We start from the raw sequence: 16,850 nt of genomic DNA on the forward strand, positions 1-16,850 counted from the left end.
CATTTTTTTAATAGATGAGAGTGAGAACATTTAACTATGATTTGCAAAGAACTGTTAAGAGATGTGTCAAGAATATAAAAAGGTGACTAAACCGTTTTTATAAGAATATAAAGAAACAAAGAGGTTTTAATGAGGATCACAAAAGGTTCTGCAGAAATTAAATTCTAAAACAAAAGTATTAGTTTTTTAGCACTCTCAGTTCCCTCATCTCAAAATCAATGGATTTTTGAAACTACTTAGTAGATGCCTTGGTTAATGAGGCTTGAGACTTTCACCTTTTGTTCTATGACCAAATACGTCAATAAATACCTGGCTTTACAGGTTTTTTCAAAAGGTGGTTGCTAACAATTGGCTATATGAGACTACGGAGCATTATCAAGCCTAACAAAGCTTTGCAGCCTTGTAGTGGCAGGGGTTTTGAGTTATGCAGATGTTAGTTTATAGCCTAATGTTATTCTACCTCAGGTGATTGCATTTGCACTTCAAAATCCTTAAAAGAGGTGTTCATTTGTGAAGATTATCTTGTTGAACAAAACGTGTAGTATCATAACCGTTTGTTTGCCATAGAGCTTATTTCCTGCAATAATTCAAGGTCCAGTGGAAAAATCCAATAGGCTTTATAACAAGGAAACCAGGGTGACACCAACTTCTGCACGGCCTACAAAAGAACATCATAGTGTGCACAACATGCTTGGCATTCAAGTTGTTAAATTGTGAGAGCACTGCTGCTAGGCAACAGCAACATGAACACTACTGTTGGCGTCTAGAAGCCAGCAAGGTTCACGATTTAGCAAGATAGCGAGCGAGTAACGTAGTGTCAGATGAAAAAGGTGAGGTTGTCGGAAGTATCAACATTTTCCCTCAAACATATTAGAAAATAACAAAGAAAAACTCTATAAAACTAAAATTATAGTTGCTGCTGGCAAAATAGCATCCGTGGCTTGTGCGATTCCCGAAAATGTCATCAAACATGTCACAATATGTGAATTAGGAGCTTAAAGAAAATTTTCTTTATATGAGGTTGTTAATACCACACAAGGGGGCATTCATATGGACTTATGTTGCAAAAACTGTATACATGGCCCCAAATGAACGCACCATAAGTGTCAGTTTGTTTGGAATAAATAGCTTTACCGTTCATTGAATCAGGAGAGAGACGGAAATTACTTGATTTGTGGCACACTTTTAAATAACATTTAATTTTTGGGCTTATGGAAAGGCATCAAATATTCATAAGGCTCAAGTCCAAGTGAAGTCCAAACTGAGTTTCAAGTCATTCTTTTTTTTTTCAAGTCAACTCGTGTCTAAATCATGTGACTCAAGTCCATACTTCTGGTAAAAGATGATTTAAAATTTAAACAAAGGGGAAGGATTTTTTAGTTGTAAAAATCAACATTTGTAAAGATTTTTTTGTGCATAGAAGAAACATAAATACCAAATTATCAAGTGATCTGTGAATTTGTGATTTCTGGTAAATTTTATAACTAATTTGTGCTCAATTTCACATTTTCTAAGCATTACTCTGTCAGGCATGAGCCATTCAATCCCCCCTTCCAGTGGCTGGCCACCCCCATCACCTAATATTGAAAATGAGGCAGCATTCTCCATGGAAACCACAGCCCTCTGAGGCTGTCGCAGCTAATCCTCAGGAGCTTACTCAACTCTTACTTCTCCTAAGAGGGTTTTACCAGCAGCACCAATGCCCAAGAATTCTCCCCAAACAAGCTCTGGATCTTCTGTTTATCCCACCGGAGGAGGAAAACAAACCTAGTTAAGCAGCAGAGAGGAGCAGAGAGGAGCAGAGGGAAGAACGGTTCATCCGGTAAGCCTTTTCATCTATTCTATCTCAGGTATTACTGTAGCTTCAGTCCTCTTATTGCTCTGTCGGTTTGACCTGCAGGGTGTACGGCGTGGGTGGATGTTGGAAAGTGTTTTTGCGGGAAAGCTTGGCATGTTTTGCTCCGCATGTTTGATCCTTGATGACTCAGAGATCATAGAGAATAAAAAATCCTTTTATTTGGACGTCACCAGGGTTTCAGTGCATCTGAGGCTCAACATACTACATGCACACACTCACACCAGTTTTGAACAATTGATGCTGCTAAATAAGGAAACTAGCTCAATATGGAGACCATTATGAAAGCCTTCAGACTTTAGAAACTGAAGAGGTGCAGCATTTCTGGCAACTACTTTGCTTTAGATGTGTATCTCTGTCGTTGCTTTGCGTTAATAATAGCCTACTGCCTAGTTTTCCTCAATTCTAATTATTTTCTCTACCGTCTCCCCCTCCATGCCCCCTACTCCCTGCCCCTGTGCTCTCTCACTTGCCTGCACTAATCCTTTTGTTGTGGACTGAGGGGCCCAGGCTTTGGCTGACCGTTCGACACTGTAAGGGCTGGTTCAGCTGAAGGGTGCCCTTCGAGCCCTGCTGTCCTCCACCAGATCTGGCGGGCCAATCATTAACGCCTCCTCTTTTCTGGAAGCTTCCAGCTCTATCCTCACCTTCATATTTCTCACTCACTTTGCTTGTTTGTTTGTGTGCATCATCGTCTTCAAGCTCTGAGCCAGTCCTGGGAGCTTCAAGGGAGTCGGACATCCTTGGTAGGAACATGCACTTCAGGAGCGGTGCGCCCACTTTGCTGCTGCTGCTGCTGGTTCGTTGTCTGCTGGAGGTGAGAGGGCAGGAGCGGGGGTACCTGCAGGAGGCTCTCAGGGCCTTGGATCTGCCCCTGGGTACCAATGATGATGTGCCAAAGCTCAACAAGAATCACACCGGAGTCCTGATCGCCAAGCTCCTCCGGGTGGTGCACTGCGCAGAGCGGATTGGGACCTCTGAGGACGTCTGTAACAAGGTAAGGGGTAAACCTGTCACACGACGTGATAAATAGAGCTCTCACGCATCCATACTTATTATGTATTCATCCTGTTGCCGCCTGCTTGTTCCAAGAAACTTGCTTGTTATGGCTGGAATGTGAGTGAATGTGGAGGCTTAAGTCCTTGACCTCTATGGGGCATTCATGCTGAGTGGCTTTAGGCATCCCTCCATTTGACATAATAAACTCCATAGTGTGGAGTTGGAGGTACTTCACATGTTTGTGCTGGTGGGCTGACAACAGGATTATGTGCGTCTCGAGCCTTGAAAGTTAAAAATTAATAGAAACTTTTCTCACTAACAAAAAGTAGTGCTTCGCCCACTCTCCTAACCTTCAGTATTTCTGTGTGTGGGTCTAATTGGGCACAAACAGTGGCACAAAGCTATCATTTTTCTGGGAGGCAGAGTACACAGTGTATGCAGGGAGAAAATAGGCCTTTCATCAAGCAGACTCTTCTTCCAAGGTCATTTGTTTTCAGTCAGTGCTCACATGACCTGATATTTTTCAACTCTCTGTCCTTAAATCAGGGATACTCAATTTATGGTCCACAGTCCAAATCTGGCCAAGAAAGGGTGCCAGGTGCCACCCCAATCATTTTCTAATTCAAAATAAAAATAAGGTGATTCACACTGGGAACTGTTTCTGTACTTTTAGCGTTCATAAGGTGCCAGAGTGCATAAAACAACATTAAAATAGAGCCAGTAGAGGATCCCCCTACCCCAACAGAGGCACCTAATGTCCCCAAATCCTAGAAATGTCCTAAAAACCAAGAAACATGATAAAATCATAGAAATGTCCTAAAATCCTAGAATCGTCCTAACATCCTAGAAATGTTCTAAAATCCTAGAAATGTCCCAATATTCAAGAATGACCTGAAATCCTAAAAACACCCTAAAATCCTAGAAATGTCCCCAAATCTTAGCTAAGACCCTAAAGTCCTAGAAACATCCTAAAAATGTCCTGAAATCCCAGAAATATCCTAAAATCCAAGAAATGTTCTTAAATTCTTAATATGTCCTATAATCCTAGAAACATCCTGAAATCCTGAAAACAACCTAAAATCCAAGAAATGTCCTAAAATCCTAGAAATGTCCTCAAGTTCCAGAAATGTCTTGAAATCCTAGAAGTTCAGTATCCTTAAACTCTTCTCCTGGTCTTGCTGCAGTGCCTGACACCAGATGTGGCTCTCTCTGTGCTGGAGCATGATGGGAAGGCTTATCTCACAGAGGAGGACTACGAGCGGATCTCCACCGTTCTGCTGTACTACATCATTAACTTGGATGACCTGTGTGTGTCAAATGCTGCCTCTCCTTCCTCCCTCTCCTCCTCCTCCTCCTCATTTGGGAACTATCAGTTCTACCTTTTGGCCCTCGCCAGTCTACACCCGGCTGAGGACGACCTCTTCCTGTCTCCCAGCGAAACAGAAAGTATCCTGCAGCTCATCAACCAGCACTACGACCCCTCCCATCAAGACGCCTCATCTGATTTGCAAGTAAGATCTTTAGATATCTACCCCGTCTCAACAGGTGCACATTCAGGTGTGATTACTTCAACTTTGATCCCACAGTGTATTGATGCCCCTCACCTCCTTGAAGATGTTGACGTACAAGAAAAAGCAGGCGCTGATGTGTCTTCTGTGCCCAAACTGGCCGCAGCCGTCATCAGCCACGTCCTGCAGGGCCACTGTTTCAGACAGAGGAACCTCCCGTCTCCTGCTTTCTTTACCGAATACATCTTTCAATCCCTAAATCGCACAAGTGACCTGCAGATAATGGGTAAGTGCAACAGCATACCAGCTACATGAGAACATTTTTTGTGTATGAAAACCAACAAACAGGAGGGAAATCCAGGCCTTCCAAAAATGTGAAAAATGTGAAAAATTAAAGGAGGAATTACATTAAAAAGCCTTTATTAATAACGTCTTTTTACATTTTTGGAGTACATGGACCTCTTCCTGTTTGCATGTTTTTTCTTTGTATTGTAAAAATGGATACTAAAAAATTGAGATCAAATGGTAAAACTAATTTAAATAGTGATTAAGATACTGTGCTGCCTATTTCTCACCTAAAATATTTTCAGAAACATTACTGTCTAACTGTAATACAAGATCATGTATTACCAGCCGGCCGCCATATTGTTTCTGATGGGCCACTTGCATTACATCACCTACCAGCAGCAGCATTTATTGGTCTGGTGCGACTCATGCATTCTGGTATTGTACGTTATTGTTGGTACCTCCTTAACAAAAGCACCACTTTTCTTTCTTTTTGTGGTCATGTAGCACCAATTTCACAAGTATTTGTATCTTTCTATTGCACACAGCCCAGTTTTATGAAATCTTTTCAGCAGAGAAATACCTCTTTAAGTTCTATATTAGCTCGCCTTTCAGCTCTGTTGGTGGTCACTTTTTGGAAATATCTCACTCTTTAGCTGCTTAATGCTCCACTATGTTCACCAGCCAAGTACTAACTGTGTGTGCCTGCTGTTGGGTGCTAAGCAGGTAGTGTAAAGTTGGTTAATCAGAGCTTTTCCACTAAAAATAGCTGCATGTTGCAAAAACAACACTACGAGAGCGATGAGAGGGAACAATACAGTAACATTGGAGGCTGTAAAACCAAAACAATCATCGAAAGTAGCTTTAGTGTCAGAGCTGGGTGATAATTCTTCTGTGGATCCATCACTACAAACATCTTTCACATTATACCTAGGCATTCAATGTCTTCTGTAAGTTCTTTATTTTAAGGTGTTTTCTGTCGTTGCCACTGAAAAGGAAGATGAGTCATCATGCATGAAAGAGCAGCTAACCCTCCTGAAAGATTTACACCAGTTTCGGTTTTAAAAAAAGAAATGTTCTAAAAGCAGTGTCAGATACTTTCCATGCTGCTAAAAATAATATATCACCATCTTTTACATGAAAAATGTCAAAATCACTATTAAATAGTGGCACAAATGCCGGCTATCTGCAGGTTAAATCCAAAATAGTGCTGTTTTGATCTGGTGTTTCTCGAGTTGAATTTGACTTGGTGCACAGTATCATGATGCAGTGATTTCTTTGCTCAGATTTAGAGGAGCTGCTCCATCAGCTGGGAGTGGGGAGGGAAGCAGCGACACACTCTCACCACAGGAAGAGGCGGAGTTCACAGAGAGGGGGCGGGCCTCTGCTGGATGGTTGCAAACATGAAGCTGGTGGAATTAGCAGAGACTGGGCACAGGTGAGGCTGAAGCAAATGTTTGTAAATGTTTAAAGGTGAATATTCTGAATGACAAGATGCATTAGAACATTTCTGTATTCTTCATGCAGTGACTGCAAGCCTCGATATGAAGTGCCTCCTACTCATCCACAAAATTGTCTCTACTTTTGACTCTAATCAGGTGTGTTTTTCAGCCAATCAGCTGGTGGATATTTTTGCTCTGAATCCTCATTTGCCGATTTCCAAGGAGCACTTCAGACAAATGTGCCCAGCCATCATTCAGCAGTTGCTAGGCAATGCCTGCGAGTCTGCAGAATTAAAGAGAAGAGGATCTCTGCCCACTGCTCTCGAGAGTAAGACATTTCACCACATCAGCCTTCAGTCACTGATAAATACATTAAACAGTTAGTTTGCAACTAAATCAAGCAGTTATTGCTCTGTGACGTTTTTTACTGAAACCTTATCTAATGAATATTTGTTGTTTGAGGTCATCAGTTGAACCTCAAAATAAGCAAAAAGGAATATAAAGTACTAATGCAGGTAAACATGCCAAAAATTGGAATACTCATAAGTTAGTGGCCTAAATAGACTTTTGTTCATGAAAAGTCATATTCCTTGGTTTATTTGGTTTAAAGAAATATTTCACCAGCCAAATAACAATTTGTATATTAATTACTCACCTAATGTTACGTTGAATTTGTGAGCAAAACATGTTGTTTCCCGAATGCCTCCACTGTAAATAAAGAATTTCAATAAAGAGAGAAATTCTTCATGAATTGAAATAATAGGGGTCCACATTTACCAATAGTTAAATTATATCAAAAAATTAATTTACAAACTCTCACACATCTCGTGCAGTATAATCGAAGTCTCATTTAACCAGTCGTTTGTTTTTTCATTTTGTGTGTTTTAAATTGTGCAAAAATAAAAAAAAATCAAAGGGGCAAAAATGTGTGTAAACTCCCTCCTCTCTGCAGAGTACGGCTACAGCACGGCTGCCGTCCTGCTCATCACGGTGGGCTCCATGCTCGGGATCTGCCTGATCTTCTTCAACTCCTGCCAGGAAACCTACACGCTCATCCTGCAGCTGTTTGTGGGCCTGGCAGTGGGGACGCTCTCAGGAGACGCACTCCTGCACCTCATACCACAGGTATCGGACACAGAGCTACTGCACCACCCTCTGTAACTGTGAGTCAAGCGCCACACATGTGTAAAGATCCTCTCTGTTGACTGAGGAGTGAATGTCTAATTGTTTTCTGTCTTCTTTGGAGATCCTCGGCCTCCATGATGACACCCACAGCCATGACGACGAACACAATCCAGAACGAAAAGAGTATCTGTGGAGGATTCTGGGAATGATCGCAGGGATCTACGGCTTTTTCCTCATTGAAAGAATCTTTTCCTTCTTTGTCCCGTCTCATGGTCATGTAAGAGTTACCCCCTTATCAATCTAATGATTAGCAAATGCTCAAACAGCATACAGTGTGTGAAGCACAAGAGGCAGATTTTCTTTATCTATCCAGAAATGGAACTTTTTAAGTTTTCCATGAACAAGCAAGTTTGTGCCGAGTTTGAAGTTTTGCAGAGCTGACTGTTCAGCAACACTGGTCTCATGACTTTCTTTTGTCTGCAGGGTCATGGTGACCTTCCCTTAGAGCTAAACATCAATGGACAGTCACAGAGGGGCAAGTCCATCTCCACCATACAGCTGGTGAGTCTCGTCACTGCCCACACTGAACTATCAGGTTTTTTTATATTGTTCTTGGCAGGAAAACCTGATTTCCGTCATTATCCCTGTTATCTTGTGAAAGGAGGCACAGTCACCATGACAAAGCAGTTCTTGAATGTTAAAAAGCACAAAATTAAAACATGTTCCAAGTGAAGGGAGATGAAAAACAGGAAATATAAATATATAAGTTGTAGTGCTTCCATGTCAGTGGTTTCACCTTTTTTGTGATGTAATAGTAATCATCATGTTTTTTTGAATTTCATGAAAGTTTGAAGACAGTATTGCAGCTCTAACTTTAATCAGCTTGTGTTTTGACAATGTTCTATAACATTTTTACGCAGGGATTTGAAACCACGAGATGTACAGGTTCTTGGAGGCTCACATTTTTTTTTACTAGTTGCTGAAAAAATCAGTTTGAAAAAAAGAGCAAAATCCAGAAACAGCCCTGAAATCACTCACCAAACCCGCCAGACTCCATTTACATAAACAGAGCCAGCATATATTCATTAATTGGGTGAATTAAGGGTTAATTTTAACAAAACCAGAGTTTTTGATTTTTAGGGCTAATTAAGATGGTTTTATTTTGTTTCTTTAAATGAAGTGTTTTTTACAATGCCATCTTTTTCCTTGCCAAATTTTGCCCAGCATTGGAGCATTATTTAACCCCCTTCCTGACACGCTGATAATGAATAGGTCTTTTCATATCATACCATCTTCTAGCTTTAAAACTCAGTCCATCACAGCCTGTGAAAGACGGTAATGTTGTTGTCTACACAGAGTAGAAGAGGTTAAGACTGTTATTCTTTTATTTTTTCAGTTTTTGGTCAAGTTTGCATTCGTACTATGGTGCTGTTACTTAGAATGGCAGATCCTGGATATTTCAACCGTTTTCTCATCGCCTTTAGCAGTCTATTATGACTTCTCTGCTTATTTGCTGTAACTAGTTTTGACTAAACTTCATAAATGTTGTGCCCATAACTGTGACAATATAAATACAATAAGAGCCTTTATTGATCTCCAGAAGAGACACACATAAACAGAGAAAGTTAGAGGGTATATAGAAAGCGTAGGGTATATAAACACCTGTCATGGAAGTAAGTAACTACGGTCTCCAGGTAATTTGTTATCACAAGAGGGTAAAGTCAACAAAAGTCCAAAAACAAGGAAAGCTGCTGCAACACTTCTCATCGTTCTCACAGCATCACATTTCTTTGTAATCCTACTTGTGTTTCCTTTCTCATAAACACAAATATGTGTATTTCTTCTGATCAAATCATGTCACCATTCTCTATTACTGTCACAAACAAAACTTTAATTCCTACTTTGGTCCACAAAGCTTCCTAATCTCCCCAAAAACAAGAATTAGCTGTGATGATAAACACTGTTTAAATATCGTGTTTACTGTGCTATGCTGCTGTGGATTTATTAAAGTCATTTTCATTCGCCCTACTGATGCTTCCCTCCCACACTACTCCTCCAGACGAGCAACAAGAAAGCAAAAATGCACTAGAAACAGAGGAGTTCTGCTAGAGGGCACTGTTGACAGTCAATTACAGCACAATATTGGACATATTCTTTGTTTGCACACAAATGCGAGAGCATAAAAGCAGATAATAGAAATAAAACACATGTAACAACAGCTCAACTATCAAAAAACATAGATACTGTTCATCAAGGATAATATGCATCCACTGAATCCATGCTCACATTTAAAAACTGACTGGAATTCACTTAAATCAATTGTCCTGCTCTGCCTTTATGTAACAGGCAATGAAGCGTGGTGTGGGAGGGAGAGAAGGAACAGGGCATGTAGGATGTTGGAGAATGAGAAGTATTGAATCATTCAGAAAGCACTTCATGCCTGTGTTGAATACACACTTTACAAAACTAGAACATTTCGGACACAGAGACGGGTCACTCACGTGGAAAGAGAGTTTCCAACCATTGTAGCAGTTACATAAAAATACCCTGTTTGGGTGGATTCATCTCATCCGGCAGCAATTTTATTTAACTCTTTGAAACCGACACCAGGCTTCTTGTGCTGCATTCAGATGCCTTTCACAAACTATTTGGCAATGGGGAGCATTAAAATAGGGAAAAAAGGCATTGACCAACTTGGCAAGAAATGCCCCCACAGTTTGCAAGAAATTAGCAAGAAGTGACAAGAAAATTACCTTAGTTTTTTAATATTTTATTTTATTTTTTATTATAATGAAAATAATAAAAGAAAAATAAAATAAAATAAGTACATATGGTATGTTACTGAAAAATAAATAAATATGTACATTTCTATATACTTTAAGGTCATTTTCTTGTTTTTTTGTAATTTTCTCACAAATGTCTCACAATTACTTTTGTATTTTTTGGGCCATGTCTTGTTAAGTTGCTCATTGCTCTTCTCCCCATGGTTTTGCAAGAAATCAAACCAATCTGCCCATGTTTTTAAAAGGGTTGACTTTGCAAATGAAAGGTGTAAAAATGTGTTGCTGTGAATAATCATCTGTGTCCTGCAGGGACCAGTGGATGACTTGGAGTGCACAGAAGTATCTCCCGAACACGTCAACACAAGGAGCCCTTCACATCAGAGTAAGCTTCTTCAACATGAGCCGCACAAACACAGCTGAATGTGCTGTACTTTGTAATTAGTCGCCTGGCATGACCGAACGATTGTCACGGTCTGAGGATGAGCTTTAACCACACAGACTCCCTTTTGTGTTCCCAGGACAAGGGGTTCCTCTGCTGGCTGTGATGGTAATCGTGGGAGACAGCCTTCATAACTTTGCCGATGGCCTGGTTGTCGGGGCGGCCTTCTCCTCTTCAGCCGAGACCGGCATGGCGACCACCGTGGCCATTCTGTGCCACGAGATCCCGCACGAGATGGGTGAGAGGTCACGGTTACTCACTTTGGGAACGCTTTTGTTGTTTTTTGGCTGAGGCCAGGAAACGCTCAGCTTGGCTTATCTTTTTCTGCTTTCTGTCTCTTGAAGGGGACTTTGCGGTGTTGTTGAGCTCTGGACTCTCAGTGAAGACTGCTGTGCTGATGAACTTTCTCAGCGCTCTGACGGCCTTCATGGGGCTCTACATTGGACTGTTTGTGTCCTCAGAGATGGAGGTGCAGCAGTGGATCTTCGCTGTTACTGCTGGGATTTTCCTCTATCTGTCACTGGTCGAAATGGTAAAGGAGCCTTATTAAAATATGTACTCTATACTTCTGTTTTTATCAACAAATCATATGAAAAGACCAAAACAAATAATTAATTGATATCGTTTATTCCTCTGCCCCATATGATAAGCCTATAGAGCGGCATCTCATAATGAGGCTTTCTTTCAGAAAGTATTTGCAGTAGTTCATGGGGAGTGACAAATTATTTTTTGACCCTATTTGAATTTTGCCATGAATTACACATTATGTTTGTCAATTTAAAAAAAATGTTCATCAAGACAATTGCAGTTTGTTTTAAAATTGCTGAGGTCTAAGACAGTGAAAATACATGAATAGAGAGGTTCCATTGATCCGAAAGCCAAAATTTCAAAGCCCCACTAGCCTGAAAAATGCCTCAATGAACTGAAAGGATTTTCATTTTTATTGGAAATGCATCTTGGTCCCAAATATCAGTTATCAGTCTCCTTACCTACTAATAATTGGTATCAGTATTGGCTCTGAAATAACAATATCTGTCAACCCCTATTTCATACCAACATGTACTCACTTTAGCAACAGATGTTTTGGTCACTTTATGGGATATATTTCTATATTTCTATTAAAACTTTTATTAATTTAGTTTTTCTCTTAATTTCTGTCCTATATTCAGCTTCCAGAGATGAGTCGAGTGAAGACGGACAGACCGTGTCTCATGTTCTTCCTGCAAAACCTCGGTCTGTTGATGGGTTGGGCCTGTCTTCTGCTACTCGCACTCTTTGAACATGAACTCAAATTCTGAATGCAGTGTAAGTGATGTATATCTCTTCACACAGGGTTGAGCCGAAAACAAACTTATTTTCTAGTGTTTTTTGACTTGAAAGTGTTAGTGTGTGCAACCAGGATGTTTTAAGTCATTATTGGTCAGCGAATGAGTTTTTCATGATGTTTTAGTCTCAGCACTGGATGGTTAATGTATGTTAGCTGTATGATGAATCTGCTCTTTTTTTATACTTGATGATTTATTTTTGTATGTTAGGTCTCTGGATGCTATATAGTTTAAACTCTAATGACCTTATTTGGCAAATTCAGGTACACTTGTGCATATCTGTTCTGTGAAATATCAGTTGCCTCAGACAATCAAATCATTTGATTTTGGAGTCTTGTCTCACAAGCAACATATAAAGTATTGTAAATCTACTTCACTACACCAGTGTGTTTATACAGATAGGAGAATGTGTAATTTAAGAAGTCATCAAGTCCATGTGGAATTTGCATAGTGTCTTGAACTGGGTGATACTTTATTGTACAGGCTCGTAATTTCTGCATAATTTCTGACTGTATGCCAAGAAATTTCCTGGAAAAAAACCAGAGAAATTTAGATTATTTATATGAAAAATAGAGACAAGTGTTCATATAGTACACTTCCAAGTAATTAATTCAAATTAAATAGACACTCTGGTGATTTACTATTGTTCTTGTATAAATTGTCTATAAATTTTCAAACCTTTTCCAGAATAATTGACCCCTTTTCCATGACTTTATTCAAGTAGTTTGAGTAGGTTGGCCCACAGACAGCCTATTAAACATGCACTTCAAGGCATTTGCACATAATCAAACTGCTAGCGCTTGGTAACTTAACTCTCTTGTCAGACATCCCCACGGCCAGCTAGCTGAATATGGCAATAGACCTGACTTGCATATGTAGGTATTTTGCAAAGTCTATGTGAACCCACTACACAACAACTTTTCAGCAGTTTCATTTTTCTCTCCTGATGTGACAGCATGTCTCTTACCTCCAAAAAGTGGGCGTGGCCTGGGCAATGATATGATGTCACTCTGGTAGGTGAGACCATAGACTGCATAAATAATGGACGTAGCTACCGTGACATCATCCATTGGTTTGTGGACAGCTGTTTTGAAACCTCAAGTTTAGCATTTCAGCCGTGGCCATCTTGTTTTTTTTAGAGCCATTAGTGAGCATATTTGGGCGAGAGGCTGCAGCTGGACAATCTCCCATACATTTAAATAAGATTTTTTTTGTGCAAGCGCGTGTTTTGGGGTTTTTTTTGCAATTGTTGCAATTGAAATTTGCAAGTGTATGTTGTGGCAAAGCTGTGAGAGGAGTAACGGTCCAAAAACACATGGTGGAAGATGAAGAATAAGAATATACGAGACAAATAATAAATAGTGCACCTGCAGTTTGCACTGCAGTAAAATGTAAATGGGTGATTAATATATTCTTGTGCCTGGCTTTATATTTCTGCTGTAAAGTTGGCCACTTTAACACTGGTATCTATGGGATTTGACTTTCCTCTGGAGCCAGCTTCAAGTGGACAGTCAAAGAACTAAAATTTTTGGCTCTTTTGTGTCGTTTTCAGCCCTGTAGATTGCCTCTTGGTTAGTAACCATGTCTTTCAAAGTCAAGAATATTCATAATTTCCTTATTACTTGTACCATATACATTTATGGTGCTTTCCAAGATACTTCTTAGGAAATTGTTAGAGACATTTTCACAATATTAAGGACCCATAAAATAGAACATTACCATGATTTAAACTTGTAAATTTACAAAACCTGATTGGTTAATTTAAAGGGCTTGTATTAGCTGCAAAGAAAGGACTAACGTCTCTTTGTTAGACATAAGCTTCCCTAAACACATGTATTTTTGAAGCCCCGTTTAGAGACACATTGCTCTCTTTCAGCTTCTCATCTCAGAGGCATTGTTCTTTGTTTTTGAGGCCTCTCTGTGATCCAATATGAGGGCACTTCCACCCACCTGAGCTACTTGTTCTCTTCATCCACCAACCTGGATGACTAATGCTGGGTGTTCAAGACAGAAACTCCAGAGCGATGCGGCCCACACAGCACACACGCTCTTTACCGGCCGGAGTGGGCCTGCAGGAGGAGGAGGAGGAAGGAGTGAATATTTCAGCACAATGAGATAAATGAAACACAGCAAATCAACTTATTTGTACATTAAATTGGATTTGTGATATAGAAAGAATGAGTGGGCTTAGGAGCAGATTTTCCTCTTTTTAATCAGCTTGCTGTGATTAAATTCTGTTGCTCTCAGCCTCAACACATTTCTGTAAAATTTGAACAAACAGCTGTCAAGCATGTATTTGCGTTGGGGATTAGTTTCATTGCACAATTTACGCTGTGATTATGTTAATGTGCTATTCGAGCTTACTATCAAAGTGCAAAGTCAGTCGTGTTGACAGAGTTGTGAGATTATTTGGCTATCACGTCAGAAAAAGCTGACACCATTTATTGTGACTTCCCGAGTAATGTTCAAACAATAGTAGGAAGTCCATTGCGTTTTCTCTTATTCTTGCATTTTTGCTGTTATTTTGGAAATGCCAGCCCCTTTGGCATTTCCAGGAAAGCTTCTGCACAGACAGATCTGCTCTTTTGCACCAAAGAGGCATTTTTTGGCATGTGTGTGTTCTTTCAAGGCAACTGCTGCCAGGATGGAGGAAGGAAGGGCTTTTTATCTGAGCCTTGTTGGTGTGAACAGAGTATCCTCACTCGCTCATCAGAGACCTGTCAGAAGAAAAGTTCAGCTGCGGGGTCGTCGGGGCACCAGAACATACAGAACGATAGGAAATGCTAAAAGAAAGAGACAAAAAAAGGAAATATAAAAGTGTTTTCCCTTTGATTAATAAGGATCTCAGTGAAAATCATCCTTTGCACCTGTTATTGTTATCTGACAAAACCACCTGGGTTCAACTCAGAGACTGTTATTTATGAGGGGAGGGGGCGCTGCAAAAATGGGAGGAACTCCAAATATTTTTAAGCAGGAGGGAGCTGTATTTTTAGGAAAAAATGGGGAAAATATCTAGAACACTCTTGTTATAATCATAGTAATTTTACATTTAGAATTATGTTTCAGAAAAAATATGATAAAATATAGAAAATAAATCTATATCTTTCTATACCTGCCTAAACCTTTTTTTTTTTTGCACTTTTCCAGGTCAATTTTCTGTTTGTTTGTTTTTTTACTTATATTGTATTTTATTGTTATTATTATTATTATTATTATTATTATTATTATTATTATTATTATAATTATAATATTAATAATAATATTATTATTATTATTATTATTATTATTATTATTATTATTATTTTTATTATTATTATTATTATTATTATTATTATTATTATATTTGAAGGTACTTTTCTTGTAACTTTTTACTATTTTATGGCTATGTCTTATTAAGTTAAATCCTGGCAAATCCTGGGCAATGACTAGATGCCGGTCTTGTATATTTGTATCGTTTTGCTTGTGAAATTTAAGCTGTCAAGCAGCAGCACTATTTTAAAAATTTGTAATACAAGGAACATATTTTGCCTAATGTTAGACATGTTTGGGGATTTTCAACATACATATTTTAAACAATAGCAAAACAATGCACATTCAAAACTTTTCTCAAAACACTTTGCTCATTCCAAACCATTTCTAAGCCTGGAAAAATATCTGTAGACCTGTAATAATATATAAAAAACATACAAGTGGTTCCCTGTTCTGAAAAATAAGGTACAGTCCCTTGTACTTACTAGAAGTGTGCAGTTTTAACAGTATTTACAATCTTGAAATAAACTTTTTATGGGTAAAATAATTGAAATCCGTTTAGTAGTGCACTTTTATTAAGTTTGAAGACTTGCAAGATAAATGATCAAAATTGCAGGGACAAAATCCTAAAGCACTGATTACTACATTTCCCATAATGCAACTCAATAACATCTTTCATTAGTCTATCAAGGCTGGTAAACACCCACTTCTTTAAAACTACACAGTTTGTAACCCCTTCTGTCTGTTTGAGATTTCTCTAATATATCCCTGATGACATCACTACTACACTATGACATCACTTTATGTATTTCAGACTTTGTAAAAGTTTCATCCAGAAGACATTATTCAACTGTTTTCACAGGCTGAATACTAAAACAGATGAGCAAACTGACTTTGGTGTGTAAAATGAGTGGAGTGGCCCTTTAAAATGCAAACAAACATGAAACCACTAGAGGGCAACAATGAATAACAAAACGTAGGAGCAGCCTAAAACTTGTCTGAGGAAGGAGTTCACTTCAACTGCAGTGTTTGGTGTGAATGGCCTCATAACAGTGGATACACCACTGTGTACATCATCACAGTATGAAACGTTTCCAAGTGTCTGTAGATGCAGTGCCTCTCCTTCACCTGAACAGGTACAAACAGCTACAACTGGGAAAAAAAATACTGTCTTTGTAAATGTCCAACTGAAATCTAGAGCTCAAACAATTGCTCATTTAATCAATTTATTATCATAAAATCAATCTAATGATCGATTACGTGTTTTACTTGCTTAATCAGGCAAATTGTGTGTGAGAATTTGCTGCTGTTATGTATTTAATATAATTTCAAATAAAATATATGTGTGTTTTTGACTGCCGGATGGACAAAACAGGACAATGTAAGATGAATTTTGATTCTTTTTTTTTTTTATCATAGATAAATCAGTGACCTTTCTTTTATTTCTTTCTGCCTCATAAATGTTCCTGCATTTATATTCTTCTGTCACCAATGATCTGCCTTCTTGATTTCAACTTTAGTTTCTCCTTTTCACCCAGAAAAGACTGTTCTTACTAAAAACTAAAACCTGTGTCATTTAGGTTTCATCTGATAATAATAATTTGGCAACAGCCTGGCTTTGAGCATTAAAATCTTCTTTAAAATGACAAAGAAATGCAATCAGTTCTCCACTGACCTCTCTGACTCCAGAAAAACATCCATTGTACTGACAAACAGTTAAAAAATATATAGATATAATACTTTCAATACAATTTTTAAAATCATCACCATCATTGTCAAATATAAGCATGCTGTATGTACTGTAAATAGCCATGCATATATACTGTACACATAATACTGT

The 16,850-nt window shown here is 38.8% G+C and overlaps 1 protein-coding gene across 2 annotated transcripts; it reads left to right on the forward strand.

The window, feature by feature from the left end:
- Positions 1 to 1,412: 1,412 nt before the first annotated feature.
- LOC121960764 (zinc transporter ZIP12-like) lies at positions 1,413 to 11,887 on the forward strand. Of its 2 annotated transcripts, XM_042510617.1 has the most exons (13): positions 1,413 to 1,822; positions 2,558 to 2,852; positions 4,039 to 4,365; positions 4,441 to 4,648; positions 5,934 to 6,085; positions 6,246 to 6,417; positions 7,042 to 7,214; positions 7,336 to 7,491; positions 7,698 to 7,775; positions 10,307 to 10,379; positions 10,516 to 10,674; positions 10,781 to 10,968; positions 11,606 to 11,887. In XM_042510617.1, exons 2-13 carry the CDS (start codon positions 2,610 to 2,612, stop codon positions 11,732 to 11,734), a joined length of 2,058 nt encoding a protein of 685 aa, XP_042366551.1. In that variant the 5' UTR covers positions 1,413 to 1,822; positions 2,558 to 2,609; the 3' UTR covers positions 11,735 to 11,887. The 2 variants fall into 2 exon arrangements, with proteins under 2 accessions (XP_042366551.1, XP_042366552.1); XM_042510618.1 differs by lacking the exon at positions 1,413 to 1,822 and having other exon boundaries at positions 2,554 to 2,852.
- The last annotated feature ends 4,963 nt before the right edge of the window (positions 11,888 to 16,850 follow it).

This window comes from Plectropomus leopardus, chromosome 21, assembly GCF_008729295.1.
Source record: "Plectropomus leopardus isolate mb chromosome 21, YSFRI_Pleo_2.0, whole genome shotgun sequence".
Classification (NCBI taxonomy): domain Eukaryota; kingdom Metazoa; phylum Chordata; class Actinopteri; order Perciformes; family Serranidae; genus Plectropomus; species Plectropomus leopardus.